The sequence below is a fragment of the Nematolebias whitei genome, chromosome 10, assembly GCF_014905685.2.
Source record: "Nematolebias whitei isolate Nwh7 chromosome 10, NemWhi1, whole genome shotgun sequence".
Lineage (NCBI taxonomy): Eukaryota > Metazoa > Chordata > Actinopteri > Cyprinodontiformes > Rivulidae > Nematolebias > Nematolebias whitei.
The window spans coordinates 25,350,976-25,368,067 of record NC_056507.1 but is presented as its reverse complement, the minus strand read 5'-3'; the positions used below and the strand labels follow the sequence as shown (position 1 = coordinate 25,368,067).

Below are 17,092 nucleotides of genomic sequence, written 5' to 3'. Positions count from 1 at the left end.
ATATATATATATATATATATATAAAGGTGTTTTAAACCCTGCCCACACTCTTGCAATATTCTAAACAATGTTTCTAAACTCTAAAGGCTCTAGAAGAGCACAGAATGTCATGATCTCCGCTCTCTCTGCCGCCCGCCAGCACTCTCGGCCACGCCCACTTCTCCGCTGCAGAGAGGACATCGACACTCTGCAGGAAGGAGCTTTTCCCTGCACATGTGGGCTCACAGCACACAGCAGGTGCTAAATAATAAAATACAATTTATTCTAAATAAAACAATCCATGCCAATCTTGGGGCTCATTCATCAATCAGCCAACTGTGACATGTCCCGTTTTACTTTGAAAAACTGCAAAAGAGCGAGTCCGCGAAAGCCGAATCGCGAAGTAGTGATGGACTACTGTATATTAAAAACAATACACCATTGAGCAAAAGATAAAGTTGTAAACCACCATCAGTAATTCATCCACGGTTTTGACAAATTGTCTGTCCACTAACCTGCACTGCCTGCACTTGTGGGCCTCTGAGAGCTTCCACCAGAGCCAACATTCCTGTGCAGAGAGGCCTGCGGAGGGGACAGCATCCCACTCTCACTCAGTGAGCCCGTGGCTGCTGCCAGGGTCTGGCTGCTCAGATTCCCTCCCGCCTGGTACATGGCATTAGGATTGGACACTGGCACTGCCACATGCATGGAGAAGTTCTGCTGAGGCAATGCTGTGGGCTAGAGCAAAGAGACACACATACACAAATATTTACACACAACACACTCAAAACCCAAGATCTGGTGTGTCTGAGGAGCTAGTGGCTGTCATGGCATCATATATAGAGCGCTCCTGTCGAGAATAACCTTTATTAATGTGATAAATTTACAGAAATATCAAGAAGACCACACTAAAACATAGCAAATACTGAATCTGTTGCATCATCTTAATAAATGACTTAAAAACATAAAATATTGATGCAAAAGTATGCATTGTGACTATGTGATATCCCAACTCTGGAAGAGAAAACCTAATTATTAATTTAGTAAATGCAGAACACACCTTCAGTAATACAAGGAAAACAAACCAAAAAGACCAAAAATCAATAGAAAATACAAATAATAACATGCAGATGATCACTTTAGCTCTGCAGCAGTCAGCACTTCAAAAGAACCTTGAAAAAGTCATAGAGATGTGTTTCTCAAAACAAAAATCTGAAATTTGTTTGATTTAAAACTACAAGAATACTGATTTGCATCAGCTTTCAAAGTGCTGACTGTGCAGAGGGTGAGATGGCATTTAGAGCATTTCATCACAACATCATTCAGTTAGGTGTGGTCATTAGTTTATAGAGGCAAATAAAAATGAAGACGCTGCTGTTTAGTAAGAACATGTTAGTGCACAATAGAAAACAAATACATAAAATACATTTTTCTTAGAAATGTTCAAGGATCAGCCACTTTATGGAAGAGTTGAAAGATGCAAAAATAATAACGTGATATTTTTCCGACATACAAGAAAGACGCAACATTAGCAAGAAACAATCAAAGAAGTTAACTGTTTATTATTTCCACAGCAGCAGGGTGGAAATCAAACACCCCACACCAAAGAATCTGCAGCTTTTTATAATAAATAATCACACTCCTTGCAAAGTATTTACTGCAAGTGTTTATGTGGTAAAATACTTAAGAGCCCTTGAATTTATGGTAACCATACCCATGATAATAGGGTGTAATCTTTTTAGCAGAAGCATGCAACATTGTATCTGTTAATGAAGAGATTTTTTTAAGGGTGTGCCAGAATAGCATCTGAAAAACAAATCAACACAAGAAACAAATGGAAACTTTTTAAAGGGGGCATTAATTATAATGTGATGTAGCTCTAAGAGAAGTTAAAGGTTGTGGAGGGTAACGTAAAAATAAAAAGTTAACAAAAAAAAAAAGAGGGGGAAGAGAAGAAAATCCTTTGTGCCATAAAGCCAAGCAATAACATTGCATTACAGTACTTACGATTTTATGATTTCTCATCATATTATCAAACTCCTCATTAATTTTTTTATACTTTTCTTCTGTGTGAGGAGTGAGGACATATGAGGCATCGGGGTCCGGGCTATCACAACCTCTGTGTTCTTTCTTGTTTAGCGCCTGTGGTGAACATCAACATAAAGACACAAATCAACACAAAATGGCAGGAGACGATAAAAAGTACTTACACCGCAGCGCTTGTACAATAAATCACTGTCTCCGCCTAGTTTGCCGTAATGGTCATCCATGAGGGGGCTGTGCCCAAAACAGTCATCGGGATCAGGACTAGCACAGTCATTATGGCCCTTGTTTCTCAATTTCTGAAATGAAATTGCACAGTTGAGAAGACACAGTATACAAAATGTGTATTTATTTATTTTTTACTGTGTTATCTCCTGCAAGACTGCGCAAAAATCCTAAAGGGATAGTCTGGTCATTTTTGATGTGATGTTTTGTCAAATAGCTATCAATAATTAGTAGTTTATCAGTTGTGACAGCTGTCATAAAAGCTCAGAGTATAGAGAAAAAGGCAAAAGTCTTCATCCAGGCTAGGCTACTGGCTAGCTGATAGCTTTATGGTTATAAAACAAACAGTTTAGAGAAAGAGTTGTAAAAGTTTGAAATTTAGCTGATTTTGCTAGTCATTTGCTTAGCCTACACAAAGAGGACTTTTCTCTAAACTTCGTATCTTGTGACTTATGTCACAGCTGATAATGTACCAACTATGGACAACCATTTGACTTTCATGCGCTTAAAGAGATGTATACACTGATCCAAAGGTAGTAAAACAAACACACAGCAAGAGTCATGAAGTGCACAAGTGTTGCAGACAGATGGAGTAACCCCCACAGAGGTCTTATCAACATTATTGAGCTGGTCAGGAATTGAATGAAGATGCAGACTTAGCCTGAAACCACAGAAGAAATTTAGCAAGCTGTCCAAGATACGTGCAACAGCCCACCAGCACAGTATCTAGATTAAACTTGTTTTAAAGATTAGACACAAAATGATTGATTTTAGTTTTTTGCACTTGGACGTTGCCCCTCCTCATTTCTAAACTTGCACCTAAAACATCTGTACATTTAATCATGTCCTCTTGCATGTTTTAGTTTTTCTCTTCTTCGTGACCGCCATCTTTACCAGTAGTCTAATTTCCTTTCTCTGTGTGTGCATTTTTCATTATATTTCAGTTATTATAAGCCAGGGGTATTCAATTAAAACTCACTGAGGTCCACTTACTAAAATGTCCTCAAAGTAAAAGGTCCAAACTAAAGTCCAACTTTTGTGTTTTATGGTCTTGCCTACCTGTATTCACAGTTTCACTGTTAACAAACTGCACTTTATAGTAAACAACTCGCTCTTTTACCATATTTAAAAGTAGTGCCAGACAAATAAATTTAAGCCCTTTATTTCAGATTAAAACTGAAACCTCAGAATAAAATACATCTTAAATGCGCAAACAGAGCCTAATAAGCATTTTTCTCTTGAAGAGGTCCAAGAATTGAAGGTTTAGACTTGAAGTAAAAAAAGTTAACATCTTTAGAAAACAGAAGACAATAAAAAGTGTCTCTTTTAGTTAAAACAAGTGTAAATAAAGCAAGTAAACAGTTTTCTTTTTTTTCTTAAAGAGGCACCAACCTATAAAAAATTAAGTTGTCAAGTAAAACGTCAGCGTCTTCAGAAAACAATAAATAAAAATGTCTCTTTTTGGAAAAAAAACTGAAAACGTTGGTTACGTACTGTAACCCCAGATTCTATGAATATAGGCGTAGCCCTTTAAGGCTGTCGCTGATGGGTTTATCCCGTTATGCGCAAGCATCGTACTGAAAAAATTAGTCCACGCCCACCTGCTGTGTGGGCCCCACCCGATCCGTATAAATTACGTTAAGAGCGGGTAATCTGCTCCCAAATAGCTTATTCTTTTCTTCAGCTATTCAGGAGCCAGTGAGGCCCGACGCTTAAAGGGCTACGCCTATATTCATAGAATCTGGGGTTACAGTACGTAACCAACGTTCTATGTCATATAGGCTTCGCCCTTTAAGGCTGTCGCTGATGGGTTAAGGGCGAAGCGGATGTGGTCCTCGCCTCACTGGGTCCATTCGAACCCAGTAAGAAGCGGAAGCTTGCCCAAAAAACGTCTTGCCACTCAGTTCCCCATGTGCATAATTACGCATCGCGTAATTGTGTGCCATGCACAGACGCATGTTGTGCAACTATGCGTTCTGACAGCATGAATGCCCCGGAAAAACTTTCAACGGGGAAGATATTGAAAAGAGGGGGGGGGGGGGGGGGGGCATGAAGCAACTGATTCATGATTGAACAGTATAAACAGATAATATCAATGAACTGATTATTGAACAAATGAACTGATTGGTAACAATAGTCATGAACTGATTAGTGACAATAGAACCGAATCACAGACACAACTTGTGGCTGATAACAACATCTCACACTGTAATGCATGCAGACAGATGTGAGCTTAAACAGAGTTCCATGAGAACAACAATATTCATTCTGTTAGAGCACTAAGGACAGAATGTGTCATGGAACGAGCCGTTACATCACGTAGGTAAAAGCGAATAAATGAGCAGGGTGATGACCATGCAGCCGCAGTGCAAATGTCCTGCATTGACATACCATTATGCAGAGCAGTCGAAGATGCGATACCCCTGGTTGAGTGTGCTTTGAGGTTGACAGGAGGCTCTAGATCTGATGCTCTGTAGGCTTCAGAAATGGCCTCACACAGCCAGTGTGACAGGCGCTGGGTGGATAACGGGCGGCCTGCGGATGCATCTCTATAATGCACAAACAAATGTTGAGTTTGACGCATTGCAGCTGTGCGCGCTATGTAACACGATAACGCCCGCACCGGACAGAGAAGATGAAAAGATGCTTCTTCTTCTGATCTGTGGGGGGGAGGGAAGAATCCCACCAACGATATCTGTCTCGATTTAAAAGAGCTCGTGATGCTTTTAGGCATAAAGGCTGGGTTTGGTCTTAAATCAGCTGAACTACCGTCAGCCTGGATTCTGAGACATGACGGAGCGGCAGAGAGGGCAGATAAATCACTCACTCTCTTAGCGGATGTTAAAGCCAGTAGCAGGGCTGTTTTAAGAGACAGGAATTTAAGTGAAACTTGATCCAGAGGCTCAAAAGGAGCTTTGATCAGGGCTCGCAGGACCAGCGTTAAATCCCACTGTGGAACGAGTGGGCGTGAAACCGGTCTATGTCTTTGTACACCTTTTAAAAACCGCTTCATCAGCGGGTGGTTAAAAGCTGTTCTGTCCCCGAACCCTTCGTGGCAGGAAGAGATGGCTGCAGCGTACGTTTTAATTGTGCTGAACGCCAACTTCCTATCCATCAGCTGTTGAAGAAAGGACAGCACGCCACCTAATGGACATGAGGTGGCCTCCAGACCTTTCTCTGTACACCAGCGTTGAAAAGCCGTCCACTTTGATGTGTACAGGGCTGTGGTAGATGCAGCACGTGAATCTTGAATTGTGCGCACTACCTCCTGAGGGAGACCCATCCTCTCTAAGCGGGACCGCTCAGCGGCCAGACCCACAGGTGCTGGCCTATTTCCGGGTAACTCCTGATCGCTCCTCCTGCTTGAAGGAGAGCATCTTCCCTCCATGGCAGTTTCCACGGGCGACCTGACAACAGACGCTGCAGGACCGGGAACCATGGTGCGTTCACGCGCTCGGGAGCTACCAGGAGAGCTGTCAGTCCCTCCTCCTGAACTCGGTTCAGGAACCGTAAAATCAGAGGAGGAGGAGGGAACGCGTACAGAAGCGTTTTGGGCCACGGGCTGTGGGCAAATGCATCCACCCCCAGCGGTGGATCGTCTCGAGGGCTCAGGGAAAACCATAACTGGCACTGAGCGTTCTCTCGCGTCGCAAACAGGTCCACAGCTGCTTTGCCAAACTTCTGCCACGTCTGAAACATCAGGTCTGGATGGAGGGTCCAGTCCGCGTGACGTGGACCGCCCCTGGACATCACGTCTGCTCCTCTGTTCAGAACGCCGGGTATGTAAACCGCTCTGATGGAAAGCAGATTTTGGTGAGCCCAACACAGTAGCTTCCGCGCAATGTGTAACATCTGGGCTGAACGCACACCCCCCTGGCGGTTTATGTACGCAGCAGTCATCATGTTGTCTGTGTGAATCAACACGTGTTGATTCTGTAGCACGGGAGCAAAATGCTGAATCACATTCAGCACTGTGCGACACTTCAAAACATTGATGTGGGCTGATGTGCGGTGGGGCCACAGCGCCCCTACTGCTTGAGATAGGCATGTCCCCCCCCAACCTGACAGAGACGCGCCCGTGAAGACTGATACGTGTGTCGAGGGTTTGCTGACGGGGACTCCCTCTGACAGAGCCAGGGTGTTTCCCCAGTGTCGGAGGTCTGCTCTCACGGAGGGAGGGACAGTGATCATCCGTCTCTTTTGTTTTACTGGATCCACACGCAGGCGCGTAAACCACCTCTGGAGGCGCCTCATGTGTAACAAACCCAGCGGGACCACTGTGTGAGCTGATGACATCATTCCCAACAGCTTCATGACGGAGACAGCTGTTACCACTTTGCCAGGTCTTACGTGGCGTAATTGGTTTTTTAGAGTGTCGATTCTTGTTTGTGATAAGCGAGCCGTCATGGTAATTGAATTTAATTCCACTCCCAGATAAACAATTGTCTGGGCCGGGAAAATCGAGCTTTTCTTCCAATTTATGGCGAAGCCCAGATTTAGCAGGTGTGATGCCAACACCTGAGCCTGTATCAATGCTTCCTGTCTGGAGTGAGACAGGAGCAGCAGGTCGTCCAGGTAAAACAAAACTCTCATCCCTGCTCTGTGCAGTGGATGCAGGGCTGTCTCCACACACTTTGAGAACGTACGAGGTGCGAGGGAGTACCCGAAAGGCAGCCTGTTGTACTGGTACTTCATCCCTTGAAAGGCGAAACGCAGAAATTTTCTGTGTTTTGGGATGATTGGTATGTGAAAATAAGCATCTTTTAGATCGATGGAAACAAACCAGTCGTTTTTCTGGATGTTGTCCAACAGCTGTCTGTTCGTCAACATGTGAAAAGGTCTGTTCATGATCGCTTTGTTGAAAGCTGACAGATCCAGAATCGGTCTCATCCCTCCGGTCCTTTTGGGGACCAGGAAGTAGCGTGAGTAAAACCCTGTGTTTTCCTCCTCGTTGGGAACTCTTGAGATTACACCTTTTATCAGAAGCTCCTGGACTTCTGCATTTAAGGCTGAGACTTGGTCTGGTGATGATAGGACCGTCTCTATAACTCCTCCGAACGGAGGGGGTCGGGTTGCAAACTGCAGCGTGTAACCCTTGCATAACACTCTGTCCATCCATCTGTCCGGTGAGCATGTTTTTAACCACTCTGCGTGACGTTCGTGGAGTGGACGTGCGTTTAAATGATGTGCCGTGTTTTGAACGGATGTCATCCAAACCTCCGCCTCGACCGCCGTCATGCGTCGCGGAAATGTTTTCCGCGTGACCCAAGGCGAGGCTTTCTCGAAAGGGCTGTTCTGCGCGCGCCCGTGCGCTGTGACTGGATCGCGGACCAACCTTCATGTCCGGGCGGGGCGGTGTGCGCTGAGGCGAGGCGTGTGTCAGCTGGTGACGTCCAGAGGCTGCACGTTTAACGTCGCTGTGCGAACGTTGAGAGGTGGAGGGCGTGACGTCATCAACGCCGTGCTGTCGAAGTGAAGGTTGTGAACTTCGCGGGAGCGCACGTTTCCTCTGGAGGGACGCGCGCCGCTCTCGCTGAGGGCGGGGCCCGTCATTGGATTCATTCAGCTGTCTCACGCTTATGTCGCCGTGAGCTGCTGATCGCAGAGGCGCGATGGATGACGGCTGTTCGCGTTTATTCAGGAAAAACGTGTGTTGTTTTTGCTGAGAGCGGGGACCTCCAACGGACCCGGCCTGCGGTCCCACATTTATCCCGATGTGAGCCGGTGAGCGCCGGGCAGCTGTGCGTGCATCATCGGCACAGTGCCGTTTGGATGGACGCTGCTTGTCTCGCTCGGGTGCGCGTTTAACACCGTTTGAGTGGTGATCGTGCGGTTCTGTTTGACAACAAGATATTTCGCTTACCGTGGTGTCACGTGAGCGTCTGGGCATGTGAAGGAGCGGCGGTGGGTTTAAAAAACCTTTATTTAATGCCACCGGCTCTCTCTGTGTGGAGGATGTGTGTGTAGCGGCTGTGAGCTCATCCGAACTTACAGACTGGCTAAAAACAGGCATTCTGATTTTTGAAAAATCATTTATTTCACTTCCTGTTTCGTTCATACACACATCCCCCGCAGACCGTCATTTCTTAAACCTTCTCCCTCGTGAGCTCTGCGGTTTGTTTGACCCGAGCGCCGTCTGCAGGCGATCTCTGGGGAAACGCTGAAGTGCAGGCTGCCGGGCTGAGGAGGGGTGGTCTCTGGCGGGCGGGGCTGGTGGTGGAGCTGGGCGAGACGAAGCTGCTGCTGCCGTGGAGCGTCGGTGCTTCTGCCTCTGCTCTCGACGATCCTTCCAGCGAGCTGGGGGACGGGATGAGCCGCGCGGCTTGATGAGATGACGTACCGCTTCCGACATCTCCTCCGACTGCTTGGAATTCGCCAGCATGGTCTTCAAGCTGCTTCCGAACAGCGCGTCCGATGAGATGGGGCCCTCCATGAGGTCCTTGTGCAGCTTTTCCGGCAGCAATGGAGAGTGACGGAGCCAGATGGAGCGTTGGATTACCGTCATCCATGAAGCAATCCTCGACAGGCAAACCGTGGAAGCGGCGCACATGTTGAGGACGGCGTCTGCCGATTTACACAGGGAGCTCTTTGTCTCCTCCGGCAGGCCTGAGGCCTCCAGCCTCTTCGACATGCTAAATGCTAACAGCGCCACGTTGTTGTTAGCCGCGGCCGCCTGAAAAGCACACTGGTGGGCTCTGTTGGAGAGCGCGGTCGCCACCTGGTCGTGTTTCCCCGGAGGGACGGGACGCTTCTCCAGCCTGGACATCTTCGCTCCGAAGGCTTCCGCGAGGCTTGGCTCAAGGGGGGGTACCGAGGGAAAGCCCCGCTCGGTGAACCCCTCCACTCTGGTGATGGGGGCGTAAGTGGAGACGGGCGCCCTTAACCTACCAGGACCGGCTGCGGCCTCGTTCCAGTACGCTGTCACCGCAGGAAAACGAGGCCAAATGGGATCAGGACGGCGAGCCGGCGTGGAGCCAAACCTTCCCGCAAGATCATCCGATCTGAGCGGGGGGGGTGAGGGGACGGAGAGCCCCTTAACGCTAGCAGCTTCCCGGATAATGGCGGGCAGCTCCGAGAGGAGCGCGCCCACGGCAGGGAGCGATGTGGTCGCTGAGGCGGGAAACCCCGGGGGAGTCGAGCATCCGCTCGGCCTCCCTCTTTCCAACACTGCGCTCCCCGGGAGGGAACGAGCGTCGGGGCTGCTGCTAGCGTCACCGGTCCCAGAGGAATCATCCGATTCACTCCGAGAGCCGGCGTCGAAGAAATCCATGGCGTCGTCCAGCGAACAGTCTCCCGCCACGGACAGGCAGTCCTCGATGGTAGCCTTAAACAAGGCTGCTCTCCTCTGTCTTTCCTCCGGTGGAAGCTCGTCACAGAGGCGGCAGGAGGAAGCGCGAGCGACGTGGCGGGGACCCAGGCATCCCTCGCAGGTGTCGTGCCGGTCGAAGCTAAGCAAGTAGCCGGTCTTGCACGAGGGACACAAACGGATGGTGCTGGAGCTGGACATCTCGACGAAAAAGGTCAGTTTATTCTTGTTTTATTATGCTTGCTGAAGAAAAACTGGGAGCAGATTACCCGCTCTTAACGTAATTTATACGGATCGGGTGGGGCCCACACAGCAGGTGGGCGTGGACTAATTTTTTCAGTACGATGCTTGCGCATAACGGGATAAACCCATCAGCGACAGCCTTAAAGGGCGAAGCCTATATGACATAGAACAGAGCTTTTAACAACATCTTTTCTCTTTTGATTATTCTTTATTTTACTTTTCTTAATGAGAGAAATGGACATGGGATTTTCCTGCCAGTAATTTAAATCTTGGTTAGAATGGAATCAGAGCCATTCTCATGTAGCTGAGCATTATCAGTAACATCTGTAGACTCTGCAATGACTGAACAGCTGCAGCTGTGCCAGCACATCACCTGCTAATATTACTGATCTCCTGGTTACTGTGGAAGCTGACATCGGGATTCGTTTGATTTTTTCACACATTTTATCTTTTTGTTTTCCATCAAATGTCTCAGCAACAGCACTCCTTTACGACTGTCCCATCACTAAATGTTTTTTTTATGTTGCACCAAAATCCACAATACCTTGAGTGAATATTCAGCACGCTGCTGGGCTGTAAAAGTATTTGTGATGAGCAGAGTGGATCTGTTATACTGGATTAATTTATTGCTCTCTACTCGGACTTCAGCAGATAACGTTGCTTAAAAGAGATGAAGAGCGCTTCACGTTGCCACTTTTAATTAATGCTACTGTTTCAGAGAATATGAGGCAAACAGATTTTGAACTGCCTGCTGGAAGAATGAACATAAATTTCTCTGTCCATTCATCTTAAATCTCCTAAGACCCGAACTCTTGCATATCTGGATGCCAGGTTCTAGGAGGTCAGTGTACCATTCGTTCAATTGAAAAAACAATTGAACGAATGGTACACTGACCCTAGGAGGTTAAAACAGTGGTTTTCAGCATCAACTTTTCTTATTTTGGAGCACAGCATGCTGTCTCCTCTCTCTCTTCTCTGCTCTGCTATGGTGAGCTCGCTGCACTGGCCACGCTGGGAAAACAAAAGATGTGATTGGCCCAACTAAGTCAAGCGATTACCGTAATAACTGGAGTAGATTAAACCTCCAAAACACACCTCCTGCATCTCTGCTTGGCTCTGCATAAACTGTCTATCACTGGAAAAATGCTCCATGACAATTATATAATTTTGTGAATTTATCAGACTGGGAACGGGTCCGGACAGAACCATTACTCGTTCTGGATTCGGACCCAGGTCCGCCATTTGGGGATGCCTGTTATAAGCCATCCATCAGGAGGATGAAGGATCCAGTATGTTAATCAGAATCAATGTCACTTCTGGGGTTTTATTAGTTAATGTTGGGATAAATTTGATTAGCAAACATGTTTTTTTGAGAATGAAAAAGAAGAATATCATGAAACCAGAATTCTTGGCATTACAATGAGCCTTTTCAAACTTTACGTGGGGAGAAACATGAGGAAAAACTCAACTAAAAATCCACAGTCCTGAACTTCTTTGCTCCCTTTTTCAACAGGCTGTTCTCTGCTCCTCATTACTGCTCTGAATAGCGGCGTTAACAAGACTTGCTGACAGCATGTGACAGCTTGTGATATCAAGGAAGTGTACATCAAAACATGATTTATGTGTGGCTCTCAAGACTCCTCTATCAGGCAGCTGCAGGTCCACAGCAGCGCCCTGCCCTGTCTGTGGGTCGCCTCGGAGGCCTCGTCTCTACAGGAAGGTCACCGGCTTCTGAGGATGCGTGGGGTCAAAGTGTGAGCCAAAGAAGAGGAACCGACACAAACTAATGAGACCTTACTCTGGTGTTTCTGGTCCTCGTCATCCGCAAAAGTGGAAAATGTGTGTGTGTGTGGCCAATAGAGAAACAGAAACTGTATGAGCTGGAGCCCATGTGCAATGTCTATATGTTGTATGTATGTGTGGGAAGTAGGAGGAGGAGTAGGGGAAGGGGAGGCAGGGGTACTTCTACAGCTGCTGCATTCTCTGACAGCAATGTGACAGTATGCTTAGGTTTGTGCAGACAATGTGGCTAACCCAGCATGCCTCACCACAACCTCAGTATGAGCTGCATTTCCTAAAACGTGTGCATTAAACTCTTGCATAAATCCTTTGCTTGTTAAGAAGACATGATGCTAAAGTCTAACTGCTTATTTTGTCCCCCTTTGCTCATGAGCTTTCATAAGTTTTAGGAGTGCGTATTCTGAGGCACGATAAACAACCTTAATATGCACGGTGCACACAGCAAAGAAGTTCAGAAAAAACAGCCACATAATTGTCCGCAATGCCCAGAGGGGAGCAAGAGAAAGGGAGAAGCCCTCTGGATAATGAATGACCATTGCTGTACCACAGATGTATTACTGTTTGGTGTGGTACAGAGCAGAGGCATTCTTCTCATTCTAAGAAAACGCCTTGCTGGTTCATTTCCTGTTTACTAAAACAACCCTCTTTAGTTAGGGTCCTGAAAGGCCTGTGTTCACTTGGGTTAAAACTATGCACTTTCACCACCGAGCCAAAGATCTGATCTCAACCTGCAAATTTGGGCCTCCGACCTGCTCATTATAGGAATATCTTGGTCGGATTGGTTAGTCATGGCTGCGCGAGATGGGCAGGGCTGCTCTACTTTCACAAGAAGCCTGGCCAGCCTTCAGCACACCGCACCCATTGGCTCGAGCCATTTAGGGAGGTGTTGTAGTTGAGCTGTGAGTGAGCAGCAACCAAACGGCAGCACTCAAGGGCAGACAGAACTTAGATCTGTTCAATAATACATGAAGCGAGTCAATTTGTTACTCATTACCTTTAAAAAGTTATCTGAAAGGTGTTGATGTCTAGAGAAAGCATGGATGTAACACTTTACTCAGATGACTTGACGTGGTTTGGGTGCCTCACAGACGCTTTTAACAGCTTCCAGTACACGGATCACTAAACAAGGACATAGCCAAACAGGTGCGCCTCTTCCAAAACACCTGTCAAGACCTGGCTCCTAGTGTTGGCCAATCAGTGGCTACCCTACAGAGATATGACCATAGCAGGAGGGCAGCCCTGAAGCCCACCCTTCAGCACAGAACAATCCTGTTCTTACACGTCAGTGCTGCTCACTCCTCCAGCCACTACAAAATGAAAACTTTCCTTTTTGTTCACATCATAAAAGCAGCTTTAAAATGCTTTTAAAATGTTGAATCACTCAGTGGGGGTTGTAGTTGGGAAAGCACAGCGGACCAGACATGAAAGCAGCTCAGCCTGGGATATTGAGTAGCCTGTCTAGGAAAGATTTAAACTGTTTGTTGCAGGAAAGAAACACAGTAAAGACAAAAAATTAAAATAAAAGCTTGGGTCATCTCTTTTCTTTTTTTTTTACATGGGTCTGAGAGCCTCAAAGAAGAGTGGGAACAATGGCAGCTGATGTTTACTCAGAGAACAGCATAAATACTAAGAAATCAATTTAGCTTTTTAATAATAATAATAATGATTATTAATATAATCATTATTATTATAAAACCTCATGTACTGGGCACTATTGCCAGTGAGTGCATCTGTTTGGGTCAATCAGTTTGCTGATGCGACACTTCAACTTGACTTAAAAACATTATTTCTATTGCAGGAGGCCTTGGAGCATTTTTTCAAATGGAGATGTGAGATGGGTGTTTTCTTCTTCTGCAGAAGAAAACACCCATCTCACATCTCCATTTGAGTCCTGGTTATTAACCTTGCTGTTACTATGGGAAACATTCAGCACAGTAATTGCCTCCTCAGGTTTGCAGTGTAGATTCTGGACAAGATGCTACAAAAAGCAGTGAAAGACAACCTTGCTTTTTGTCTAGATTTTACATTAGGACAAATCATTTCCTTTACACAAGGAGCTCTGTAATTAGGACAGTTTGTGTGTCATCTGGTGTTACATTAATGCTCAATTGGGAACCTTACATTTACTAGAAATGGGTCCAAGCAATTTACTCTGTTGCTAGAAAACCAGTTCACCCTCATGGTTCTCCTTGTGTGTGTTAAGAGAGCTTTCCGTGTTTCACTTATTCATGTACTATATTATATGATACATGAATAAAAGGCAGTGAAAGAAGACTTTAAAGCTGAGGTTGAAATTTGTGGAGGAGGTAAAAAAGGGCATAAAGAGGCTTTTCCAGCATGCCTGCTAAAAGATATATTTAGAGAAACAGTTCAGATCTTTTGAAGTGGTGTTCTGTGGAAAGGTTATGAACAATTAATAACTTGTTGTAGAGTTATTTGAGAGTTTACACCTTAATTTTCCAGACTTGTCAATGGTTTGTAAATTTGGTCAGAATTAAACACTTTTCTCTCTGGGGTCATTCAAAGAGCTAATTACAACAGAAATGTTCATAACCTTTCCACATTTCGATTCAGAGATAAGCTTTCCCCATGGCAAAACAACCTGTAGTGCAGCAAAGTGGTGTATATCATTAATATTTTATCCATCCAGCGTTTGTTCTGGCCTCCTCTTAAGTACAAAGAAGCTATATTTTAACCAGTTGTTGTGCAGCGGTTAGCCTTCACCTCGTTTTCCCCTGCCCTCCTGGCTCTGCAGCGTTGTGAATTAGCCCTTGTGCCTGCTCCTGCACCAAGCGAGGTAGCGTGTTAATCCTTATGACATCACCATTGTGTCCAGGCTGTTCCATATAATGTGCTTATCAAAGGGCTTCTTTGAGAGTAAACGCACTACGAAATCATCACGGGGAGGTGGCTGATAGGAAAGCTTTTATCTGCTGAGGAATAGTTCTGCTCTTACATAACATCTTAAGAGACTTTCACTACCATCGTGTACCCTCTCCCCCTGCGGTGAGGCAGTCCTCACTTTAGGGGAATAAAAGCCTCTTTAGTTCGGTATCTGTGCCCCATACGCCGTGGTCCAGCTCTAGGTTACTGTAATGTAGAAATCCTTCCTCTGTCTCCATTTCCCACCACATACTGTGAGATGAGAGCAGAGGCCAATAAGACAAGGAGACCGCAGTAATTCCCAGACATATCTTGTTTAATCTCATGACCATTACACATTACAGCCTGCACTGATATCAGGATATGAGGCTGGCTTCATTTCCTTCCTTTAGCTCACTCCATTGTCTAGTTACTCAGTGGACAGGAAGAGCAGCGGGGTGGGTGGGGGTGGGAGCGCTCAGCTCCACAGTCTGCATTACATTTGGATATTCTTCATTTGCAGCTGTCAGAAATTTAACAACTTGTATTACTTTTTCTTTTGAATCTTTTAAAGGTTTTTAGAGCGACAAAATATAATGCACAAGTTTTTGTCATAAATTCTTCTTAACATTTTTTTACACAATCAATCCTTCAAAATATGTTTTGTAATTCTGAATTATAATTTGTTGTCAGTTCTTTGCAGCAGCCAACACATAGGATTGTAAGTGTTTTAGGGTTTGTTAGATTTTTACCAAATGGTATTGCCTACTGTTTAACTGAATTCATTCATCTATAATAGGTTAAATGCTCCCCAAGCCACTAACTGTAAATATTGCCCAGACCATGATCAAACTACTCTCATGCTTTATTCATGTCATTAAACTTTGCATCCTCTTTATTCAAACATAGCTCTCTGCTCATTCCAGCCAAAATGTTCCTGTTTTTATCATCAATCAACAGATTTCTCTACATGTTCAACTAAAGATTAGAATACCTTATTTTAGTCCAGGTACAGAACTGTTTTTCTTCTGTTCCCTCTTTCAATGGTTTGCATATCCTTGCAGGTGTCACTGTGTAGCAACACAATGCAACATCCCTCGACAGTTGGTTAAATCTTCTTAATGATTATTATTTTTTGCACAAAACTAGGTTTTTGAATTGCCTGTCAAAACATCGTGCACACACTTGTCTCAAAATGTGCTAATTGCATTCACAGTTGAGAAAATTATTAGATTCCTGCTTTGGTAGAACAAATTTGTTAAAGCAAATAAGACATGATTATGGCTCTTGAATGCTGGACATGAATTAAAGAGTCGAGTGTTCACAGTTTTATCTCAGAAAACAGACAAATTGTAATAAAACTTCTTTGAAAACTCAAACTTGTTGAGCTCCTTAAATTTTAGGAGGGTAAACGACTTCAGCTTTTTTTCACTTAACTATTAATGACGACATAAACTTTGGTTTGGTGATAAAACGTTTAAATTCTATTGTTCAAAACATCACGAGACTCAGTTTTATCCCAAAATTTAATTTCTGCTTCATCTAAAAACATAGTAAAGAAATACATGATTGTAAATTTATGTGTAATTATCTGCATCTGGATGGACTTCTCATCTAAAGCAGCCTGTTGAATTCACTAAATACTTATTATGAAGATGCCAGATCCATCAGAAAACTGTAGTATATTTCTGGAATAAGAACCAACTCATTTCTGACATAAAAATAAAAATGCAACGTGGCACATATTCAAAAACTGTTATGCGGATGGTTGCCAGTCTGTGAAATCATTTCACTTTCTTTCCATTCTTGCTGTCTGGTCACTGAATGGATCATTAGCTGTCAGGACCACTGAAACCATACCCCCCCAACCCTGAACTCTCATTCCTGCTGGCCTCTAAAATATTCATGAGGACAATTAGAAGTTCCGATAAGGCGAGTACGGAGGGCTGGGAGGGGTCGCGCGGCAGAGAGGGCAGGATGTGCCAGCAGGACGTCTGTTCTGCAACACTCTATACCCTGACCACAGACCTGTCCTCATCAATCTGAGACACAGCAGCCTCCTTCTTTGCCCCGAGTCAGGCTGGGCAGCTAGGAGGATAGTGGCACTACGCCAGCAACACAACCTGAACCCCTATCCCAACAGGCTTTGCTCTCTCATCGCCTTTGGGCATGCGGGGCTGGCCACACAGCTTGAACAAAGGGAGGAGGGGGGCACAAGGGCGAAAGGCTGTTGCCTGGTCTAACTCACAGAAGCTGCTGTGCACACAAGCAAAACCCATTTCCAACCACACAGCAAGGTCACTGAACATAGATAGAGGAGTTATGGCGTGTGGTTCTGAGATTCTATAGCATAACTCGCATCGCTGTTACTCATAACTGGATCAAAGTAAACTAGGTCAGCATACAACCCATTTCATGTGGCTCACTCCACAAATCATGCCAGGTGTGGGGTTTGAGCTGAGCGGACTGGTTAATGCTGCACAGCATTGTTACATGTCCTGCAGCACATTCAATTGTGTTCTTTAAGATAATTAAAATAACATTAATTACGTATGTTATAACAACCCATTGTAATGGTTTTAAAATGTATATATATATATATATATATATATATATATATATATATATATATAT

The 17,092-nt window shown here is 45.0% G+C and overlaps 1 protein-coding gene across 8 annotated transcripts in view; it reads right to left on the bottom strand.

Moving 5' to 3' along the window:
* mef2aa (myocyte enhancer factor 2aa) overlaps positions 1-17,092 on the bottom strand; it is an 82,155-nt gene that overhangs the window by 15,157 nt on the left and 49,906 nt on the right. For 4 of the 8 annotated variants that reach the window (XM_037683501.1, XM_037683504.1, XM_037683502.1 and 1 more), the window contains exons 4-6: positions 2,190-2,321; positions 1,987-2,121; positions 495-717 (exon numbers count right to left, since the gene is read on the bottom strand). In XM_037683501.1, the coding sequence (XP_037539429.1) occupies positions 495-717; positions 1,987-2,121; positions 2,190-2,321 (490 nt within the window). The remainder of the gene's footprint in view (positions 1-494; positions 718-1,986; positions 2,122-2,189; positions 2,322-17,092) is intronic. The other 4 variants (XM_037683506.1, XM_037683508.1, XM_037683505.1 and 1 more) reach the window with 2 other exon arrangements.